At 30.4% G+C, this 20,537-nt stretch overlaps 1 protein-coding gene across 1 annotated transcript in view; it reads right to left on the reverse strand.

Annotated features, from left to right (window-relative positions):
* Positions 1-20,537, reverse strand: part of LOC125072619 — a 188,665-nt gene that overhangs the window by 91,598 nt on the left and 76,530 nt on the right. Inside the window, exon 18 of the mRNA XM_047683252.1 lies at positions 14,743-16,211. Within this exon, the coding sequence (XP_047539208.1) occupies positions 14,743-16,211 (1,469 nt within the window). The remainder of the gene's footprint in view (positions 1-14,742; positions 16,212-20,537) is intronic.

Here is a 20,537-nt window from a genome sequence, read left to right on the forward strand (position 1 = left end):
TATCATTATGTTATTCGAAATAACATTACAAATAACTTACTTCCGCTGAATTAGTATCCATGAAGACATACAATGGACGACCTTAAAAACGCAGGGACACGTGTCGGAGCGTGTGACAATCAATACACATAGTTAGTAGCCAAGGACAATGTATTGAACAGCTATGATCATATAATAAGTAAAGAAAAACATCGCTTACCTACATTGGCAATGATATATCAAGTCAATGCGACCTTTAGTTTTGGAGATATCGTGATGAGTCAGTGGCATTTCGCTTATTATACATGGATAAAATTATGTTCTTGTATTGAGCAATAAATCGTATTTATTTTTTACTGAATTGTCATGTGCTTAATTTGTGTTTATAATTCATCTCGTGCTCGGCGGTGAAGGAAAACATCGTGAGGAAACCTGCATGTGTCTAATTTCAACGGAATTCTGCCACATGTGTATTCCACCAACCCGCATTGGAACGGCGTGGTGGTATATGCTCCAAACCTTCTCCTTAAAAGCAGAGGAGGCCTGATCCCAGCAGTGGGAAATTTACAAACTGCTAATGCAAAAAAATATAATATTCAAAAAATATCTACGAATATCCGTTTCTACTTTTACAGACAGCCGTATAACCTCCAATACCGAGTTATCCGATTAGTCTAAGCTAATTAATGTGTTAAGTTAATTATTAGCTGGCGGTCAGACCTCGGGTCAATAATAATCAAACTCAAATTCAAATTCCTTTATTCAATATAGAAGCATTATACTTACTTATTGATAGTCAAATTAAACACTACCACCGGTTCGGAAAAATAAACATCCTGACCTGAGAAGAACCGGCCAAAAAAATTCAGCGGGGTTTTTTTTTTGTCATTATAATTAAATAAATATATTGAATATGAATAGAAATAGCCAGGAGGCGATCGTTTCATTTCCAAGGTGTGCTATCAATCACAAACTCACTAATTGTTTAGTAGCCTTTCGCACATAAGCTTTGCATAACATTTTTTTTTAATTTGGCAATAGAAGCATTTTGAAAGCTTTCTGGGATCGTAATGAAAAGCTTAACTAAATGAATACTGTTATTGTTATTGTAACAGGAAAGGTGGACAAATTATGCACTGTGGTTTAACTGATGCTTAGTAGCACCAAAGCTTTAGAAGTGTACACAGTTCCTATTATTATCAATGTATTGACTTATATCTAAGATATTATATTTCGTGTACCTGTATTTTCACTGACTCGCTCACATGGAAAATTTGAAAAACCTATTTGATGGGAGAGCTTTGTACAGCGTTGGGTGGGTATTCCCATTTATCAATTATTCTGCCGGCAAACAGCAATAGATACTTAGTATTGTTGAATTCCTGTATAAAGGGTGGGTAGGCCAGTATAACTAGATATAGATACTAGATAGATAACACCTTGGCTCCCAAGGTTGGTGACGCAATGGCGATGTAAGGAATGGTTAATATTTCTCACAGCGCCAATGTTTATGTGTAGTGGGCACAACTTACAATCAGGTGGCCCAGTTGTTGGCCTATAAAAAAGATGTAGTAGAAAGGTAGTAGCAAAAATTCTTGCTTCAGCTACCTTCTACAGTGGTAGAACTTTGGCTCTACAACTACTAAAAAAGCCTGTAAATTTCCCACTGTTGCGCTTAGGTCTTCTCTCTATTGAGGAAGGTTTGGAGCTTATTCTAACACGCTGCTCCTATACGGGCTAGTTGAATACACGTTTGGCACTTGCGTTTGACACTTGCAGATTTTTTCACAATGTTTCAATACACCACCGCGACCACAACCAGATGAATTATAAGCATAAAGCACCTGGAAATTCCGTGGTGCTTGTCTGGGTTCAAACCCGAAATGATCGGTCAAAATTCGCGAGTAACCTAACCTAACCTAACCACTGACCTTTCTACAAATACAAATAGTAAAATTATATAGTAATCTTTTCACATTAACATTTATTGTATTATTTATAGCGACCGTTTATATTAGAGATTACGAGTTGAGTGTAATAACAATCACGATAAAATATAAGATATGTCATATTATATGATGTTAAAAATATATACGTAGTAGGTTAACTACATTTTAAAATGATTTACGTCACCGTGATAATTAGTATGTCAAACAAGTTCGTCTTAATTAAAATTCCATATATGTAATACTTTGTATAAAATGAATGAGAATGGGATCAATCATTATTAATTAAGTAAGTATCATTAAGGGTAAAACAAAAGAATTGAAAAGATACAAATATTGAAAAGGTGCATCGAACAATCATTGTACGACTTCAACCGGATACAGTCAATGGAAAATGTGTTTCGATTTTTTTTATATACCTACCTACCGCAAAGCAGCAACACTTCGGATTGTTGTATTCCGGTTTAAAGGATGAATGGGCCATTGTAACTATAAGGCACAAAGAACATCACATTTCATGGCACATAGGCGATGTAAGAATTAATTTTTTTGGCGGCACTGAATATTACCATTTGACAACTATCCAAAGTAACCGAAATAAAATCAGGAGACCAACTGTTTCACGTGCTTTCCGAAGTATGTGATAAGAAAACTATCAATGTCTTAATTCCGGGTTACTACTAAGAGATCTTCGTGACTGAAAACTCAAAATTTTAAGAAACTTTATAAGCTAGCGATAACGATTCATAGTAATATTCTATCCGTAAAAAGCTCCGTTATTACAAAAATACAGTCTTATTCTCCGATGGAAAATTGTATTATTGCTATTAATCGTGAGTGATAAAATACAATACTTTACTACTGGAGAAACTTATCAAATGAAGTGGATCTTAGAAATGCCATAAATTTATTGTTTCATACTGTTTGATAAATGTCTTGCGTATTGTTAAAGCCCGGAGTTCAATAACCCCAGTTAATTCATTTGGCTTCACTCCAAGACACTCTTATTGATAAAAGAGATAAAAAAGCCCTTTGTTTTTGGTTTTTTATTATACAAAAGGTAGGACTTTTATGTCAATCCAAATCGGTATTATTGAAGATTTTTGATTACGTAATTGCACAATTTCAAATATTTTTTCTATGACCCAAAATGTTATTACTCATTTTATTATTTATTATATTTCTTTAGGTTTAATTCATTTAACTTTATGAATACGTTTTGTTACATAATTTTTATAATAATCCAATTTTATTAGTTATTACATTAAAAAATACAGTTCAGCGTATGCGAATAGGTTGTTGAAAATTACAACGATCAAAATGTTTTATATTGCTCTAGTAAACAAATGCTATATAAGTATAACGAGTTTAAAAAAACGACTGTGCACTTATATGGCAGAAGACAAAGAATACAGAATTTAAAAGTTTGAACTGATAAGGTGCTTCTCACGTCTGATTTTCACGGTTGATTATGAAATGCGATTCGATATCGTTTTTACCATATTTTAGGTGATATATCTCGTATGTAAGTTTAATTTAAATACATATTAAGTTTAAATTAATATTAATATCGATAAAAAATGCTGATAATAAAATTGTTAAATAATCACATCATCAATTATACATAAGAAATCTATTAAATCAATGTACTTTTTGTAACCTTAAAAGGCCTAAAATTATCATTTTTTTTTATTTATTAGACTTTAGCATTTACAACTTTAGAAAAAATGTCGCATAAGACTTCTTGATATTTCAGGATTGTGTTCTGCGACGGATTTCAAGCTTCATACGGAATAGTTTTTCTGGTTTATCAATCATTCTTGCTACATCTCTCGTTGTTTGAAAAATTTTATAGGTATTTAATTTAGTTTGTTCGTACACAGTGTAGATGTTAGCTAGTAAATTTTAATAAGAATTATTATTTTGATTGAGTGTTAATGAGATATCCAATGAAAAAACAATAGTTTAGGAATACAATCTTGTTTTTTAAAGAAATAAAATTTAATTGATGAGAATGAGTAACTACTTAGTTGCCGATTCTTTTCTGTAACATCTCTACATACCCAATCTCCTATCAAATGACAAGTAAAACGTGCTTATAAGAACCAAGTTAAATATGGTACATGTTTTGATTTTGCTGCGTGTTAGTTTTAGCTCTGGATGATTTAATTGATCTCAGCGTAATGATAGAACGTAGACGTAATTAAGCACATGATATTTCTTCTATAAAAATAGCTTTATGGGGTCTGGAAGTTGGAAGTGTGAACACTCCCGTGCGTTGGACAGCACGTGAAACCGTTGGTCCTCCGCCTAACCTTTTTTCGGTTGTATCGATTTGCCGATTTACCGAACCATCGGATTACGAGAGTGAGGGAATAGGGAGTGCACAGAGAGAGTTTTAGAAGTACGACAGTGTAGGTAATATTATCAACTTCATAACTCCAGAAAATATCAAGGAATTATCAGAAGCAGTTGACAAGCTTGGAACTTGAACTCGACATCTTATGATCTGAAAATATAAAAGCTAACAAACTAACCAATGACTGTGGCGGAACAGCAGGGTTCAACAGCCTCAAAGGTTTCACCTTAAGTCGAGAAGTTGAGATGTTGAGATTTACCATCGAGTCGTTGACATGTAAAGATTTGAATATGTACTACGACTTAAAAAAGTCAAATAAACATTTCATAAATTAGTCGTTTTGGGTTTGATTCCAATTACGCTTATTTATATTGCATTAGAACAAATGATTCTCCAAATATCCTAAAAAAAATAAAAACACTTGATACTACGACTGTACAGTTCGCAAACATCGCAATCACTCAACACGGATCGGTTCAGCGAGCACGCCTGTGTGAGGAATAGGTGTGGGTGCTATTTATAACGAGATATTTATATTTTTGTATATTTAGATACAGCCATTGTTATTTCACATTGAAGATAAAAACCCGAATATAAATAATGGACCTTATTTAAAAAAAAAAAAAACATAACGAGTGCTGTTTGACATTACATATTATTCTATCGATGATTAATTAAAAGAACCTTTAGAAATAAATTTAAATTTGGAATTAAGCCGTGTGACAGAAAATTTATGACGTATATGTACCTTAATAATAGGAGTTTTGAACTTTCATTTGTAGTTTTTTGAGTACATTTCTGTAAAAAATATTGCATACTGAAACGCAGGTTTTTGCTTGTAATTTTATTTATACCGTATCTTCTTTTTTATTTAACCTCTCTAATATCCCCAGTGAGACTTTCTGTTATTTGAATAAGTATAATGTACCTGTATGTTTTATTATTTCCAAGCATCGCAATCTTAATTTCAGGATTACAATTGACTTTCTGTTGTTTTCCTTATAAGTCACAAGCACTTATTTATTACTAGTTATCGCCCGCGGCTTCGCTCGCCCTTTAGGGGTTGGCTGTCATGTGTTAGGCAAAAAAAATAGCCGATGCCTTGGAGTTCAAGTTTGCATCATATCAAATTGCGTCAAATTCGGTTCATTGGTTTGGCAGTGAAAGAGCGACAGACAGACAGACAGACAGAGTTACTTTCACATATATAATATTAGTATATAGATTATTTCCTAGTTGTTTTTCTTGTGTTACTATTATACACTACTTAAGTCTGTTATATAATTTTTCGATTACGAATTTATATTGGAAAATTTGTCTAATATATGACGAGAGTATATTCGACCTTGTGATTTCACGTTTAGCGATCAGCCCATAGCATTACTTAACATATTGTTGATCATTATTTATGTATATACTAATTAGTTTTGAATCTCTCTTTGTTTTACCAAAAGCTAGTGTTCGCATTGGAACTAAATAATGATAACACGCCTTGTAATATCTATTTGTAAGCCGATTGTAAAATTATAGACACAGTTGGCTATAATTATTGTACAGGGTGTGATTAGTTAATTCAAATATATTATGTCTTCTTCTTTCATATGTCAAATCAGTGATGATAAAAGGAGAGAGTTTTTAGCTAAATACTCTGAATAAGGTTAGACTGGATGTCTAACGGAATCCAAAAAAAGTTTAATAGTATATAGTCTTCCGATTTGAAAAACCCATTTAAATTTAAATGAAATGGATATTTGATTCGATACGTGATGATATCACTAGCCAGATATTGTGATTATGAGAAAAAAGTATATTAATACAATGCTATGTTGTCTTAGATTTTCGCGATTATTACACATTGAAATAAAACTAGTTTTTAACGGATTTAATCGCGTATATTCGTTCGTGGTCACCACGAACAATGCAAAGTGCTCGAAACGTCGGGATGTTAAAATAATTAATATACGCGATTAAATCCGTTAAAAACTAGTTTTATTTTAATAATATAATGTTTGCAACAGATAAAAAAATCCACAAAAAGATATTGTGTGATTGGTTTTAAAATAAAACATATTATTCTACGCTATGATCGTGACATTGACAGATGTCGGCTACCACGGCTATTTCAAAGAATCCTAGCCATCTGTGTGGGACACTTTTAATATTAACCGATGCTTCGAGATATCAACTCTCTCTGGTCCTGTTGGATTTGCTGCATATTACAATACACAGATCGAATGAGAACATATGCCTAGTTAACTGATCTCCCATGAGATTTGCCCCCGTGACCAAAGGAGCATCTTCATCAGATGTACCTGTCTAGGTGACCTGCACAGTTCATTAAACTTTTCATTTAAAAATGAAGTAGAATGTCTCGAGAATGTTAATCCAATGTATAATTCCGAGATGCGATAGCATATTAGGCTCGCTGTTCAACTAAGTGAATAATTCGCGGTTCAATGCGCCGGATGCACAATTCTGATCTTGGGCGTATTCAGTGATATCAAAGTTGAATTTTCTCTGATTATAGAATTAAAATGATTTATTTGATTTGGTCCAATGATTATGTTACATGCATAAATCTATTTATGACTTTTATTACTATACATAATTAATATATACTTTGTAATGTGATGAATGTTCGTATAAACATAAAAGACTTTTATGGAAATTGTGATGTACATAGAATTAGTACTAGGGAGGATAAGAATTTGCCACTTACAAATGTTACCTGACTACATTATTAACACAGTAAGTATAGTTATTTTACAATATAGCTTAACAATTCTTTTGTTCAGAAAGGAAGTCAAAAATGTTTACAACGGGATGCCAGAAAAGGTTCCAAATTAATCAATTGCAAAAATCAAAAAATCTTTTAGGAAGATTTGTTTGTTAGAAGATATTATAAAAACACCTTGGAAACTATCGCCTCGAGGGGGTTGTAGATAGAAGAAAATCATACTGTAAACACAAATGTCATGAAACATATATAAAAAAAATATATAGATATAAAAAGTACTTCAGCTGAGTTCAGAAGGAACGGGTTTGAGGTTTCCTTCCAAAGATGTGGTAGATTTTTTTGACAATCTGTAAGTAAGTGTAATACTTCTATAATAAATAAAGATTTTTGACTTTGATCTTTGACTTTGGCTATTATAAATTTTCCATTTAGTCGTTATCATATAGTTATATTGTCAATAAGCAATATTGCTATGTACATTTACAGAGGCGTTTTTATTTTATGCGCCGGATGCACAATTCTGATCATAGGCGTATTCATTGATATCTAAATAAAATTTACTTTAATAATAGAATTAAAATAATTTATTACATTTCTTTGAAAAGTTTATTGGAGTACATCGTTAGTATAATTTCGTATTAATAATGAATACGTGAAAACTCAGAGATGCTTGACATAATATAAGCCCGCAATTTTCAGTTGAAATCCACTCGTACTATGCATTAGGCCACATCAGCGCACATTTTGTTCATGATTTTTATTGTAAATTTATTCGCACAAGTCATGGGCTATTTTGTATTGCATATAAATATTGCATGACGATGATACACAAATGTCAAATAGTTTATAGGATTAAGCAAGAAAATTGCACATCACTAGTCATGGATACAAAATTGTTTAACTTACCAATTTTCGAATCGACTAGCGCAACACTACATGTCCCGTCTAACGCCGAATTTCATATGACGTTTGTATTAACGAAAATTAGTTTTTGGCCGAAATAAAGGACCGTAAAACGTGAATAGACAGCAAGTTGTCAATTCGTAATGGTACACTGAGGTCGGCTAACCATAACTCAATTACCCGTATTAGCAATTTTCTTTTAGTGACGCGCGACATTAGTTATCGATAATGTGTTTTTCATAAAATGTAATGAAAAGATATTTTTTTTAATTCCTCTTTATGGGATAGACTATAATTTTTTAAATTTTTAGTAATAGTAGATTCAGATCACTAAATGAATACACAAAAACAATTTATGTAAAAATATGAAGTCGAAAATTTTTTTTTTCTCCGAATTTATTTTATGCCATCGTTACTTTGACATTATTTTGCAAAAATTTTAATAATTATCAAACGAGAATTTTTCTTATTAACAATTTATTGCAAAGACAATAATCATATTTTATTTGAGCATATAGTTCTCAAGCAGGCTGAATGAGATTTTGAGAACTATAAACATTGTCAAGTATGTTTTTGAGGCAAATGTGGTTTTCTCTATGTCTTTAAAAATTTTTCACTGAACTTACTAAGTTTGGTAGAGGAACCTTTCTGCATAATAAGGCTTTCGATGGAATAAATAATTAATAAATCATTGTGAATTTTGCAACACACGAAAGTCATATCGAGCCGTAACAGATAAATTGGTGCTACTATTGTTTTATTTTGGCAGTCCTACAAGCAGTCTTAGCCCCTGAGCTTCGTGGCGCATTGACGATGTAAGAAATGCTTAATATTTTTAACACCGCCTGTGTTTATGGGCAATGATGACCAGTTACTTGTTAGCCATTAACATCACCAACTACTTACATTGTATATAAAGAAAATGTATTAAGAACATAATTAATGGATTATGATTGCAAATTAAGAAGTCAAATAATTCTATGGTAATAGTATAACCCAATCCGAAGAATTCATTCTAGAAATAAACTTTGTATAACATAATATGTATATCGTCACACACGACGAGATTTCACATTATGTGTCATCAGACCTCTGCAATCCAAGGCTGAATCAATAACTCCATTGTGAGATTAATCAATTGAGGCGTTAACTATTACCAGGAACGCTGTTTTCATTATTGTTTAATAACGATCATTCGATATGCAACTTGGTGGTAGGATTTTGTGCATACCTAAATTTGTACCACCCACTCCGCTAAATAGAAATACATGTTCATAATAGTTATTGTTGTGTTTCGGCTTATAGAGTGAGTGAACTAGTGAAACCATAGGACCAAGAGACATAACATATAATTGGGTGATGGGTGATGTATTGACGATGTAAGGTATGGTTAATATTTATTTCAGTATCAATGTCTATTAATAGTGGTGATGATTAACCATCAGGTGGTCCATTTGCAAGTCCACCTATCCATGATATTGAAAGGCAAACTTTCCTCCTCATTTCTTCCTCATTCCGCTTCGTTCATTGTGACTAGATAGATATGAATTATATAGACAAATTAGGACCATGAAAATTCTAATGCTTTCCAAATTTGCATGACCAGTTTTCAATAATATGAAATTCTGACTTTGATATCAAGTATCGAATAGGCAGCCATACAAGAATTTCTTCAATTCTATAATGTCATACTTCTACATTAATTTTCTTTTATCCCAACAAATAATATTTAATGTTCGATTTTTCTTATAGTACGGCTTTGTGTTGGCTCGTCTAGGTTGTAGTGATGTATTACGGATTACGAAGTGAGTGACGCCTCGCGATTACAGACAAGAGATATAACATGAGATCTTATGGTTGACGGGGATTAATAGTAGTTGTTGAGGAGTGTTAATTTTTTACACTATATACGGCAGTAGTTTATGTTAAAAGTTGTATCATTACATATAATACTTTGTAATCAATAACATTCACTAGTAAAGAAAAACTTAATAAAAAAAATATCTTTTTGTTCTATATATTGCATTGTACTAAATATTCTCATGACAAATGTTTGTGTGGACGATATGGTTCTTTTGGTGGCCTGGGTAATTGTGATTATGCCAAACACGTGTATCAAGTCGGATAGAGGGTTTTCCTAGTGCAACGTTGAGTGTACAGTTTTTTATGAAGTTATAAATGTTTAGAACAAGATACTATTTTATTATAATGCAGTGTCTATTATTATTTTGAACGGTAAAAGTATTAATTTAATTTTAACTTTTATTGGTGAAAGGAAAATTACAAGACAAATCTACATCAAAGCCAATCCAAGTTATCTTCCATATAATGTGCTTCTTGAAGACAATATTGTTCTATTTGTGTATATCAAGCAATTTAGTAAGTAGACTGACAATTTCGCTACGCGACTAAACTATTATTTTATGCCTCATTAATTTCTATCGATAATAAAATTTTATTACTTTTACATCACTAATAGACATATTTTTAATCTGCACCATCGTCTTTTTGCTGTTCATTTCTGACTTGTGTTTGTGTTTAAGCTAACTTACATTTATTTGGCTTCTTGATATGAAAATGATAATAGTTTAATATTAATTTCATAAATTAATAATTTAAGTCACAAGAACATAAATATATAAAAATTAATGACAAAATTTGATATTAATAATGGAACTGTGTACTTGTAATGAAAACTAACATCAGCTCTATAGCAATTAAGTATATAATTTTAAATGTTCTCTGATAATTTTTTTAAATAGGATAGAAGATAAAATATATATACATAGATTTCGAAAATAAACCAAAGGCTTAAACATGTTTCCATTATTTCCTCGATATGCACTGATTAACATAAAGTTTGCTTAGCACATCGAGACTTTTTAATGAGGAAGTATGAGAAATTATTTATCCAATGGATTAAATCATTTGTGACTTCGACCGACTAACTGCAATCACTGAACGGACGATGATAAAGAATATCCAGATAAGTATTCAGACCATTCCACTTACTCAAGTCAGAGATTGTAAGCAAATCATAATTAATTATTGATAATCAACGATTAAATAGCAACAAATCTGAATATCAGCTGCATCAATTTGAGAAAATATTTAAACTTAAAAAAGGAAGATTAAAGAAGACAATAGACCACATCAGATATCCAAGCCTAGATTGACATCGCAGCAATGAGAAATCATCATATGCCGAATACGCGTACAAGGTAACTTACATTAACTCCATGATATAACATGAACTCCGTTTAGATGAATTGAAGCATTACTTAAATGTTAAAGCCAAATTTGAGAAGAATTAGAAAGATATTTGTTGCGAAGACTGCCTGCAATATTTTTTCAAAAACATTGAAATGGAAATGTAACTTAAAAAATGATCAAAAACCTGAAATATAACCTTATTTTGGAAGAGAAATAATTAGTGCATTCTTAGAAGCACCTGAAAATTTGCTGGTTGATAAGTTTACAAATGTGGAATAATTAATATATGAGAAATTATATCTAACATGGACGCTGATAGAGTTGGATGGATACGTTTTATAATATTGGATTAAGTGAAACAAGTAGGAAATTCGATTTAAAATTCTTTACTAAAAAACATCAAAACGAAAGTAATTCTTGCTTGATTACCTTGCCTTGCATGCCACTTATGAAGTAAAGGAATACCTTAGGGTAAGTCAATTTATTTTATGTTCATATCCGAAGTTCGCGTAAACAAATTCAAAGGCTCCACATTTAATAGCATTAAAACGATAAAAACCTGATGTATTCAGTGAAGTAATTCATGGGGTTAAGTCTCACTTACATAATGAAACAATTCCGTATAATGGGACATTTTAATATTCTCTGAAGGATTGCATTTGTTAACTATATTAAATTGTTCTAGATACTAATTTTGGTAAGTGGTTAATTCGCATGGGTATAAGCTTCGTGTAAGCGTTCTACGAAATGAAATTTTTAAAATTAGTCGATTTTAATAGTTTTTGTATGTTTATGAAATTTATTGAACTTAATAAAAATTCATAGTTACTAGTTACGTGTTTTTTCCCAAAAGACCAAAATTTTCACAAGAACTTCTCTGCAGTAGCCTGGAGTTAAGAAGTGTCTAAAAGAAATTCTGCTACTTTAATGTAAAATGGTTAAATAAGCTCTAAACCTTTTCCAATAGAAGAAAGAAGATCTATGCCTGCAGTGGAATATTTATGGACTGTTACTTTAACCTAGCCAAATGTGTAGCTCTCGTTGAAAATGTCTGACGTAGCCGAAATCTGGTCCTAAAATTTGGAGGATTCGGTAACAGGACCGTATGCTTCAAAATTGTATACCTAGAACCTCTTTTTTACTGAGAAAAGATAATATAGTACTTAATTCTTTCCACTAAACCTTTGATATTGAGTTTAATGAACTTTTATGTTATATTTTTTATGGTACGTTCACGGACAATTTGTTTGTATATTGTATTTCATAAATATTTAATTTGCATTCGCGGGTTCTTTGAAGATTTATTTCATAATTCATATTCATATGTTTGGTTGTCTAGTCTCGGCGTATGGCATCCATAACATTTCTTAAACAATCTTTTATTAACGACTAATTCTAACTTTTTTTCCTAATGAAACTTCTCGCAAATTAAACTTATTTCATTTTACATTTATTAACTGTATTGGTAAATTGATATTAAAAAACTGAACTTAAGTTTGAAATATTTTGTTAGATCAATCAGTAAATATCTAAACTATTACGCCTATATCTACGCCTTATTATAACAGCCATGAAAACTCTTGAACTTGAGAAACTATTACTATATAAATGACGTACATGACAAAACTACAAATTCTCACAAAAACATCCTTAACGACATTTGTTTAAAGCTTATATTCATTTATATTTTATTAACATACTGAAACGTAAGCTTTATGGAAATTTTAACTTTATTATTAAAAAAATAGAGTTCATATTGTATAAAAAATACTCTGTAAGAAGTTTGTCCTCGTTTAAAAGGCTTCATCGCATTAACGGTCACGTGTTTAGGAAATCTAGCGTCAGTGCCTACCCTGGAGTAAATATTTAATTAAGGCATTGTTATAATATTTGAAAACAATGTATGGTCATACATTTAGCGAAAACACAAAGTAAAGATGTAGTCAATAAAACTGAACTTAAATCTTCGAGCTTATATTACTATAGAAGTTATCATCAGCAAAGGTCATTAACCTTGATCACCAGAATTTAGTCAATACACAGACAGAGCAAGTATTAGTCGAAGGCTATTTAAATCTCGTTGCAGAATGTAAGATTGAACTGAACTAGGTATATATTTTGGAGATAAAAATGTAATAAATTGACCAATCAATAAAAGAAGCAAATTTAAAGGATGACAACGATTAAGAAACAGACGCTCTAGCATAGTTATTTCAAAATTTGTTGGCAGGAAAAAAATCGGGAGGTTCAAACTTAGGTTAGAAATAAAATTTGCAAGATATTTTTTATGTTTGTAGGTTTTGTGAATATTGCTTTATTACCTGTAATATTATCAATTTCTTTGGTAGTGTCTATGCTTACTTTTTTCTGTTGTTGTTTTTTGTTTTATTATTTCCATTAAATATTAAATGCTGTCATTTTTTTTTTTTAAATATTGAATGCTTTTCGTTCGCTAACATCTGAACCTCCAATTTGAAACAAAGATGCCATATTTGTATCTTAGCTTTTATGAAACTAATAGATAACAACTTAGGTATTTGCCAAACGGTTACCGATAGATTTATTTCAAAAAGCAAACTTATTTATTTCCAGTGTGGAAGGGTAAGTAGGGAAGAGGGAAATATAGTTGTAGCATAATTCCTAAGCATATGGCATAGCATTCAATGTTTATGATCTTTTACAGTATAGGGCTTTAGATATGATTGCGCTAAAATATTGTATCCCATTATCTTTATTTTTAAATGCTTTATATAACTGACAAAGTAATTATGTAAATAAACATAATTTGATTTTAATCTAATTTTTAGCAGCTTTTGTAATATTGTGCCCAGCTTTGAACAATAGTATTTTTTATAATTATAAGGGAAACAATGTTAAATGCCTTAGCGGCAGCAACACCACGTCTTTTTGCATCAAAGAGTCACAGGAGGTCTCATCTATTTTTGCTCTTAGTATTAGAATTACGATACAACGAGGAATTGCCTTTTCACGCGTTCAGGGCTTGTACAGTAATTAGATTAATTTTGATGTGATTATAATGACGTTTCGATGTATATTATTCTTAAGTAAATAAATTTATTTGGAGTCTAATTTTATTTTATTTTATATGTGTTGTGTCAGCGATAAAGACATTACGATTTCTGCTGTTTAACATTTGTAAACACATTATTGATACGTAAATAATATAGTTAAATCGGCCTTCATTTTAATTGCAATTAAAATTCACCGTTAATATTAACGTTAACCTAATTTTAACCTCTTAAAAATCTAAAAACTATTTTACTTGCTTAAAAAATACAAGATTAGTGAAAGACTAAAGCACGTATGTATTAAAGAGTAATCCGTCAAACGTAAACTGAGTATATTAAATCTCCACTTGATCTATACATCGAATTGTTTGTACTGCTATTTATAGGTAATGTATTCTTATCTGAATGAAAAACGACGAGTTAAAATACGAGAATAAAACCTATCCTTCAATTCATGTAAACAAGACATTTTGCTTATTTTATTTTTAGTTATACAAATGTAAGAATTTATTCATAGATAAACTGAAAACAACAACAACATGAATTTAATTTAAGAAATAAATCCATTTCTCTTACCTAGTTCTTCTAGCAGGTACTGGAAATTTCAACGGGCCAGTAGATTTTCTTCTATCTTTTACAACAGGAACAGCCAACAGATCCTCATCTTCCGTATCAGATCCAGGGCTATCTAAATTTACTAAGGCTGGTGCTGATCTTCTTCTACTCGATAAAACTGTAGGTACCTCTAACATATCCCTAATTACATCACAATATTTACAAGCCGTAGCTTCGGCTATATATGCTTTAGTTATTTCATAGGCATAGCTTTCGAGAAAACATTTATGGCAGCCTGGTACAAAATTTGGTTCAGCATCCATCGAGTCCTCACTCAATTGCTGCTTTGATAGCATTTTCTTCTCCATCTTAATTAGACTAGTATCTAAAATTCTCTGCTGCTCTTTATTTTTATGTTCTTCTTCTTCTTCTTCAAGCTTCTTTTGGCGTATCTCTTGTAAACATTCAGCTTGGTCGTTATAGTATTCGATGCAACGACGTTCCTTCTTGGACGGTTTCGTTGGACTTTTTTTCTTCAATTTCTTGGTTCCTATGTTTACATTCAAAGGTTCTATTCTCAATGATTTCATTTGCTTAATTATATGCTCTTCTATGTATGGGTGGCCATAAGACGACACTTCGTCAACGGTATTGGCAGTGTTCTGATCTTTAATAGTTTTGGCACAAGCATCGTTGTCTTTGTTTCTAATAACTATTTTATCGTGTTTACCTAACTCTTTGATCTCACTATCGCCGTTAATTTTATGACCGTTTTTTTTCGAGCACTTTACAGACGATGAGTCGTCATCTAGACATGTTTCGTAACCGTCAATTTCATGGTCAATATATAATAGAGAATTGTTATGTTCCTGGACGGAAATTCTTGTGGTTGCGTCATAAAAACTCGCGGTTTCATCGGTAGGTGAATTTATGGATTCTTTCCAACTTTCGTCATTCTTTAATTTGTCTTTATTGATATCACACTCCTTCCAATATTTTTCGAAGCTTATTCTCTCTAAGCCAGTTGGCGTAACGGCAAACACCATTTCGTCTGACGTTGACAAATCTTTACTTTGTTGTTTTGATAGACATCTGTCGCTTTCCGTGCCCTTTCTATCTGCTGACTTACTTCTTATGGTTAATTCTCTAGGAGCAACAAGGACGTCATCTTCCGTTATTGTCAAATCGTCTTCTTGTTCGTCCAAAGAATCGTCTGACTTTGAAGATTTAAGTTCAGTTATACCATTAACCTTTTCAGTGTCATTATTTCCAAGAGAAATAAACTTGCTATTATCATTTAAAGAATCGACTTTTTTGTAATCATCATAGCTTATATCAGCCAAGGCAGACAACTCTTCATCCTTTATAGACGACTCTTCAGGCTCTAAGCAAATTTGTACTACTTCCAAACCTTCTCCGTATTCTTGCAAACATTCGTGAAAAGAATCCATTCCCGTATGATCATCAGACGCCAATGAATTTATGCATTCCTAGGAAGAAAAAAAAAGCGTTATTAATAATAATTTATTGTGTTTTAATTCTTTATTTACTTATTATGTTTTATTTCTACCTTAATTTCATATTTATGATTCAAAGCATTGTAAAATGCTCCTTGGTTCATAATTTTGATTTTTAATAAAAGTACGTTGATTTTTTAAACATTTATTTGCAGCACAAAAACAAAGAAATTTAAACAACATTCAGGTAAAACTAACCTTATAGCAACAAACATCAAAAATATCCACCATTTAACAACAACAATTCATTACAAACTATAATATATACTTATCCTAAAAAATAAAACATAAATAAAAAACGCATTCCTATCATATTCAGAATAAATCAACAAATATTTTAAAGCATCTCGAAACAACAATAAATAAGTTTCAAAAAATACTCAGAATTTTACATTTTGAAGAGACTTTTTAAACGCAATTCACAAAAAACAAATCGTTATCGATATAAATATACGGCCGAAATTAATAATTAATCCATTCTTAGAAATAAAATTAAACTAAACAGTCTTAATATACAAATTATAGTATTTACACGCCTTCCAAAATATTTTCCAATGGCATTGACAAGGACGCTAACGATATTACCTTTCTGTAATGCTATGCTCAGTCTTTGAGCTAAAAAAGCGCAAACGCTTTGGACACCAGTAGCTAACGCTGATTAATAAAATTATTCACAGAAATATCTAGACGTATACATTGTGAATTCATGTAGTTCAACACAAAAGACACAATAAAAGCTTATCAACAAAACAAATTGTTGTATCGTAATAAGCATTACAACAATGTTGACTTGATAATTATTATTAAGTATACCGGTTTTACCTTATGTTTATTTTTATATTATAAGTGTGGATCTGCTTCTTACTGATCGTAGTCTTCCTGATGGTAGTTTTACATTTAATTTTAAGTAGCGATTAAAAAAGTATGCCCAGATCTATTAGATTTAACGAATCTTTATTATACATAAATAACCACTTTTGAGTTACGAGTAACTTGCTGTTAAAGTCGACTGAGCAAAATAAATCGTTTAATTTTATTAATAGATCTATACAAATCAAAATATTATTAATTTAATTAGGCTTATAACAGCACTTGAATTGGCATATTACAGTATTGATTTAAATGTAAAGCGACCACAACATACTATATTAATTCGACATAATTATAGCGTTTTTATATTTTGATTACGTTGAACATATTTCGATAAATAAGTTAAGTGGATCCAAAGCACTTGACGACGATCCTTTAGACAAATACTAATAAGTAAATGTTCAAAAAAAAAAACAAAACAATAATAAGTAATTATATGAAACGAAACCAGTTAGTTTAGTAAATTTATTTTTTGAGTGAAATTACTATTAGTGCGCTTTTTTTTTTATTAGTGTTTGTGTAAGGCAATGCAACGGACTTGGGAATTAAAAAATTATAATTCTACATAAATTAACCACATTACATCTGTATGTGCCAAAATTCATTATAAGAATAATATAGAAATCCAAAGAACTTATTTTGACGTTTAGATTATTAGAAAATATAATTAAATTATATTTCAATAAATTACTTTAATAACGAATACAGCTTAAACTTTTTATTACTTTTTCTCTCAACCACAAATTACAGTCTTACAACAATTATTAAATATATTTATTCTACAATTTTTATTAATATTTATCTATGGGCATATTATAGAAAAGAAAAAAACAACATTGACCGTTATTAATCTATTATCAATTACATAAAACCTTTTTTGACTAAATTAAACTTATTCTATGATATGTCTCAGAATTACGTGTAACATTAATATTACCAAGTAAATAAATTCCTAATTGGTTTTTATATTAAGTGCTTTTATATTTATCTGAAAATTAGTCGGTAAATTAATAATAAACCTGACACATATATAAACAAAGCATGGACGTACCAAAGCTGCTTGAGAATTTCTCTACCCCAAAATGACCGGAGCAAACTCTAGACTAGACCCAAATAGGGCACTCCGTCTCCTAAACACTCAACGTTATCTGATTGCTTATATAGATCCAATTTATTTTATGAAATTGATACATAATACTAAAAAAAATAAGCTTATTTAAATAAAATTATATAGACATGATATAAATGATTATAGAAAAAGACGCAATCCAAAATTGTTCTGTAGCATTGTACCCAAGACACTGGCTATTACCTCTCTGAATCGCAAGGCGCAGTCTTTGAACTAGATAAGCGCTAGCCTAGTTTTAGTATTAGTCACCAGAAGTGTGAATCAGTTTCTTAGGAAGGTATTTTATTACTTTTTAAGTATATGATGACCGCAGACCTTGTGTTTCAAAATCCAGCCCGGCAAATTAATTTATAGACTTGGGTTTTTCAAAAATGCAGATTTTTTCATTTCATATTTTTTTTGTAAATTTTTAATAAAATTATTCATTTCGCCATTAGGACATTAAATTATACTATTAGCAATTTAATTATGATGTAATAAAAAAATTAGACACTTTTTGCTATTCTTAATTTGAACATAATTTTGATACCTTTTATATAGATATAAACGAGTATCTTACAATTCCATAATATAATACATACATTTCATATATTAACAATACTAAAAGCATTAAAGCGATATAAAACTTCATTAATATCAATTCATCACATGGACAATTTACGACTACAAAAATAAAACATTCACCTTTATACATAAAATGTGTTTTAGTGCGAGAGAGAGAAACAGAGAAAGAAAATGCTAGTGAGTATTATTAAATAGTGCAGTTTAAAATCTAGCTGTATGAAAATTGAGCAATACGTTGGATTATTAGATTAAAAGGAGCACTTTTCTAGTTTAACGATCCACTTTACTTCCAAAAATCGATCCGAGAGATGAGAGATACATTATCCGCAATAAAACTTGTCTAAGGGTGCTTCTTAGAGATAAAATAGATAGATCTATGTCTCAATACTGAGATACTTTATATATTAGAGTTATAGTAGACTTGAGTACACGTCATTTTGTAATAAGAATTAGGCTTGTTAAGACTAAAGTTTTAAGGGCTATTTTAAGCTGAAGTGGTTTTGAGTGTTGAGTCTTTTCCAGATTTCGAGTCCATTGAAGATCTTTAGAAAGTTTAGTTCCTTAAAAAACATCTATATTGAATCCATACCAAGAATCCGTAAAATATAATTAAATGCGTTGGGTGTGGTCTTGGTATGGTAATGTCATACAAATCAATTCATTATATCCATCACACAGTCGAAACAACTTAATTCATCTTATTCTAACATTAAGTTTTATTAATTCTTAGTAATTATCACATTTAGAATTGACTACAACACACGAATTGCTAAATTTTACACAACCAATTATGTTTTCTATACTTAACTCTATAGTTTTTTATTCATTTATTATTTAATATGCCATTTCATTTATATGATACATATATAGGCCAGAATTTTATTTTTGATATAATTTAATTTGGTAACTTTCAAAACTATTATAAAAAACGTGACCCAGAATAAACCTTGGAGTAGGAGGTAACAAAAATTTAGCTGACGTACAATTAGGTAAAATAGTAGGTTTTTTTTTTTAATTTTGGTTATTATTACATAATAGTAGGGATAGGGATAGTATTTATTGTTTTTTCCTACCTCTCCTATTTATCAAATTTGTATTTAGTACAAAATCTATTCCTTCAATTTTCATGAAAATGTTATCAAGTTCTTTATAGTTATATAATTATATAAACTATTTTTATTTTTGAAATATTATGTGCGACGAAAATTGACCATAATCACGCAAAGACATATTTTCAAGAACGATTAAAACAAATACAAACTTCAGAACATATATTTTACAGAGAAACTGTAACAACTATTCTTTAAAAAAAGATACGGTAAAAATATGAGTATTTAAAGAATTTAATTAATAGTATTAGCAGTTACTTGTTATCTACGAGAATTAATATTTTATATAAAATATTAATAATGTATTTTATGAATTTAATAAATATTAAAAATAGCTTAACTTAAAATGTTTCATTTTTCTTCAACGTGTTACCAAGTTTTTTCTACAATTATAATTATAACAAATTGAGATTCAGCGAAAATTTGCTAACCGTATTATTTTAAAAAAGTATTCAGTTGAATGTGGCAGACGTTCTCCTACCAGTGCAAATAATTACACACCAAATGTCATGATAATTGGTTCTTCTCCATGAATAAGATACATTTTTAACAAATATTTGTGCCAAAACGGTTATGTCTAACACAGTGTTGAAGTTTATTCGTCTGAAATAGATATATAAACTCCTC

Source organism: Vanessa atalanta, chromosome 22 (genome assembly GCF_905147765.1).
Source record: "Vanessa atalanta chromosome 22, ilVanAtal1.2, whole genome shotgun sequence".
Lineage (NCBI taxonomy): Eukaryota > Metazoa > Arthropoda > Insecta > Lepidoptera > Nymphalidae > Vanessa > Vanessa atalanta.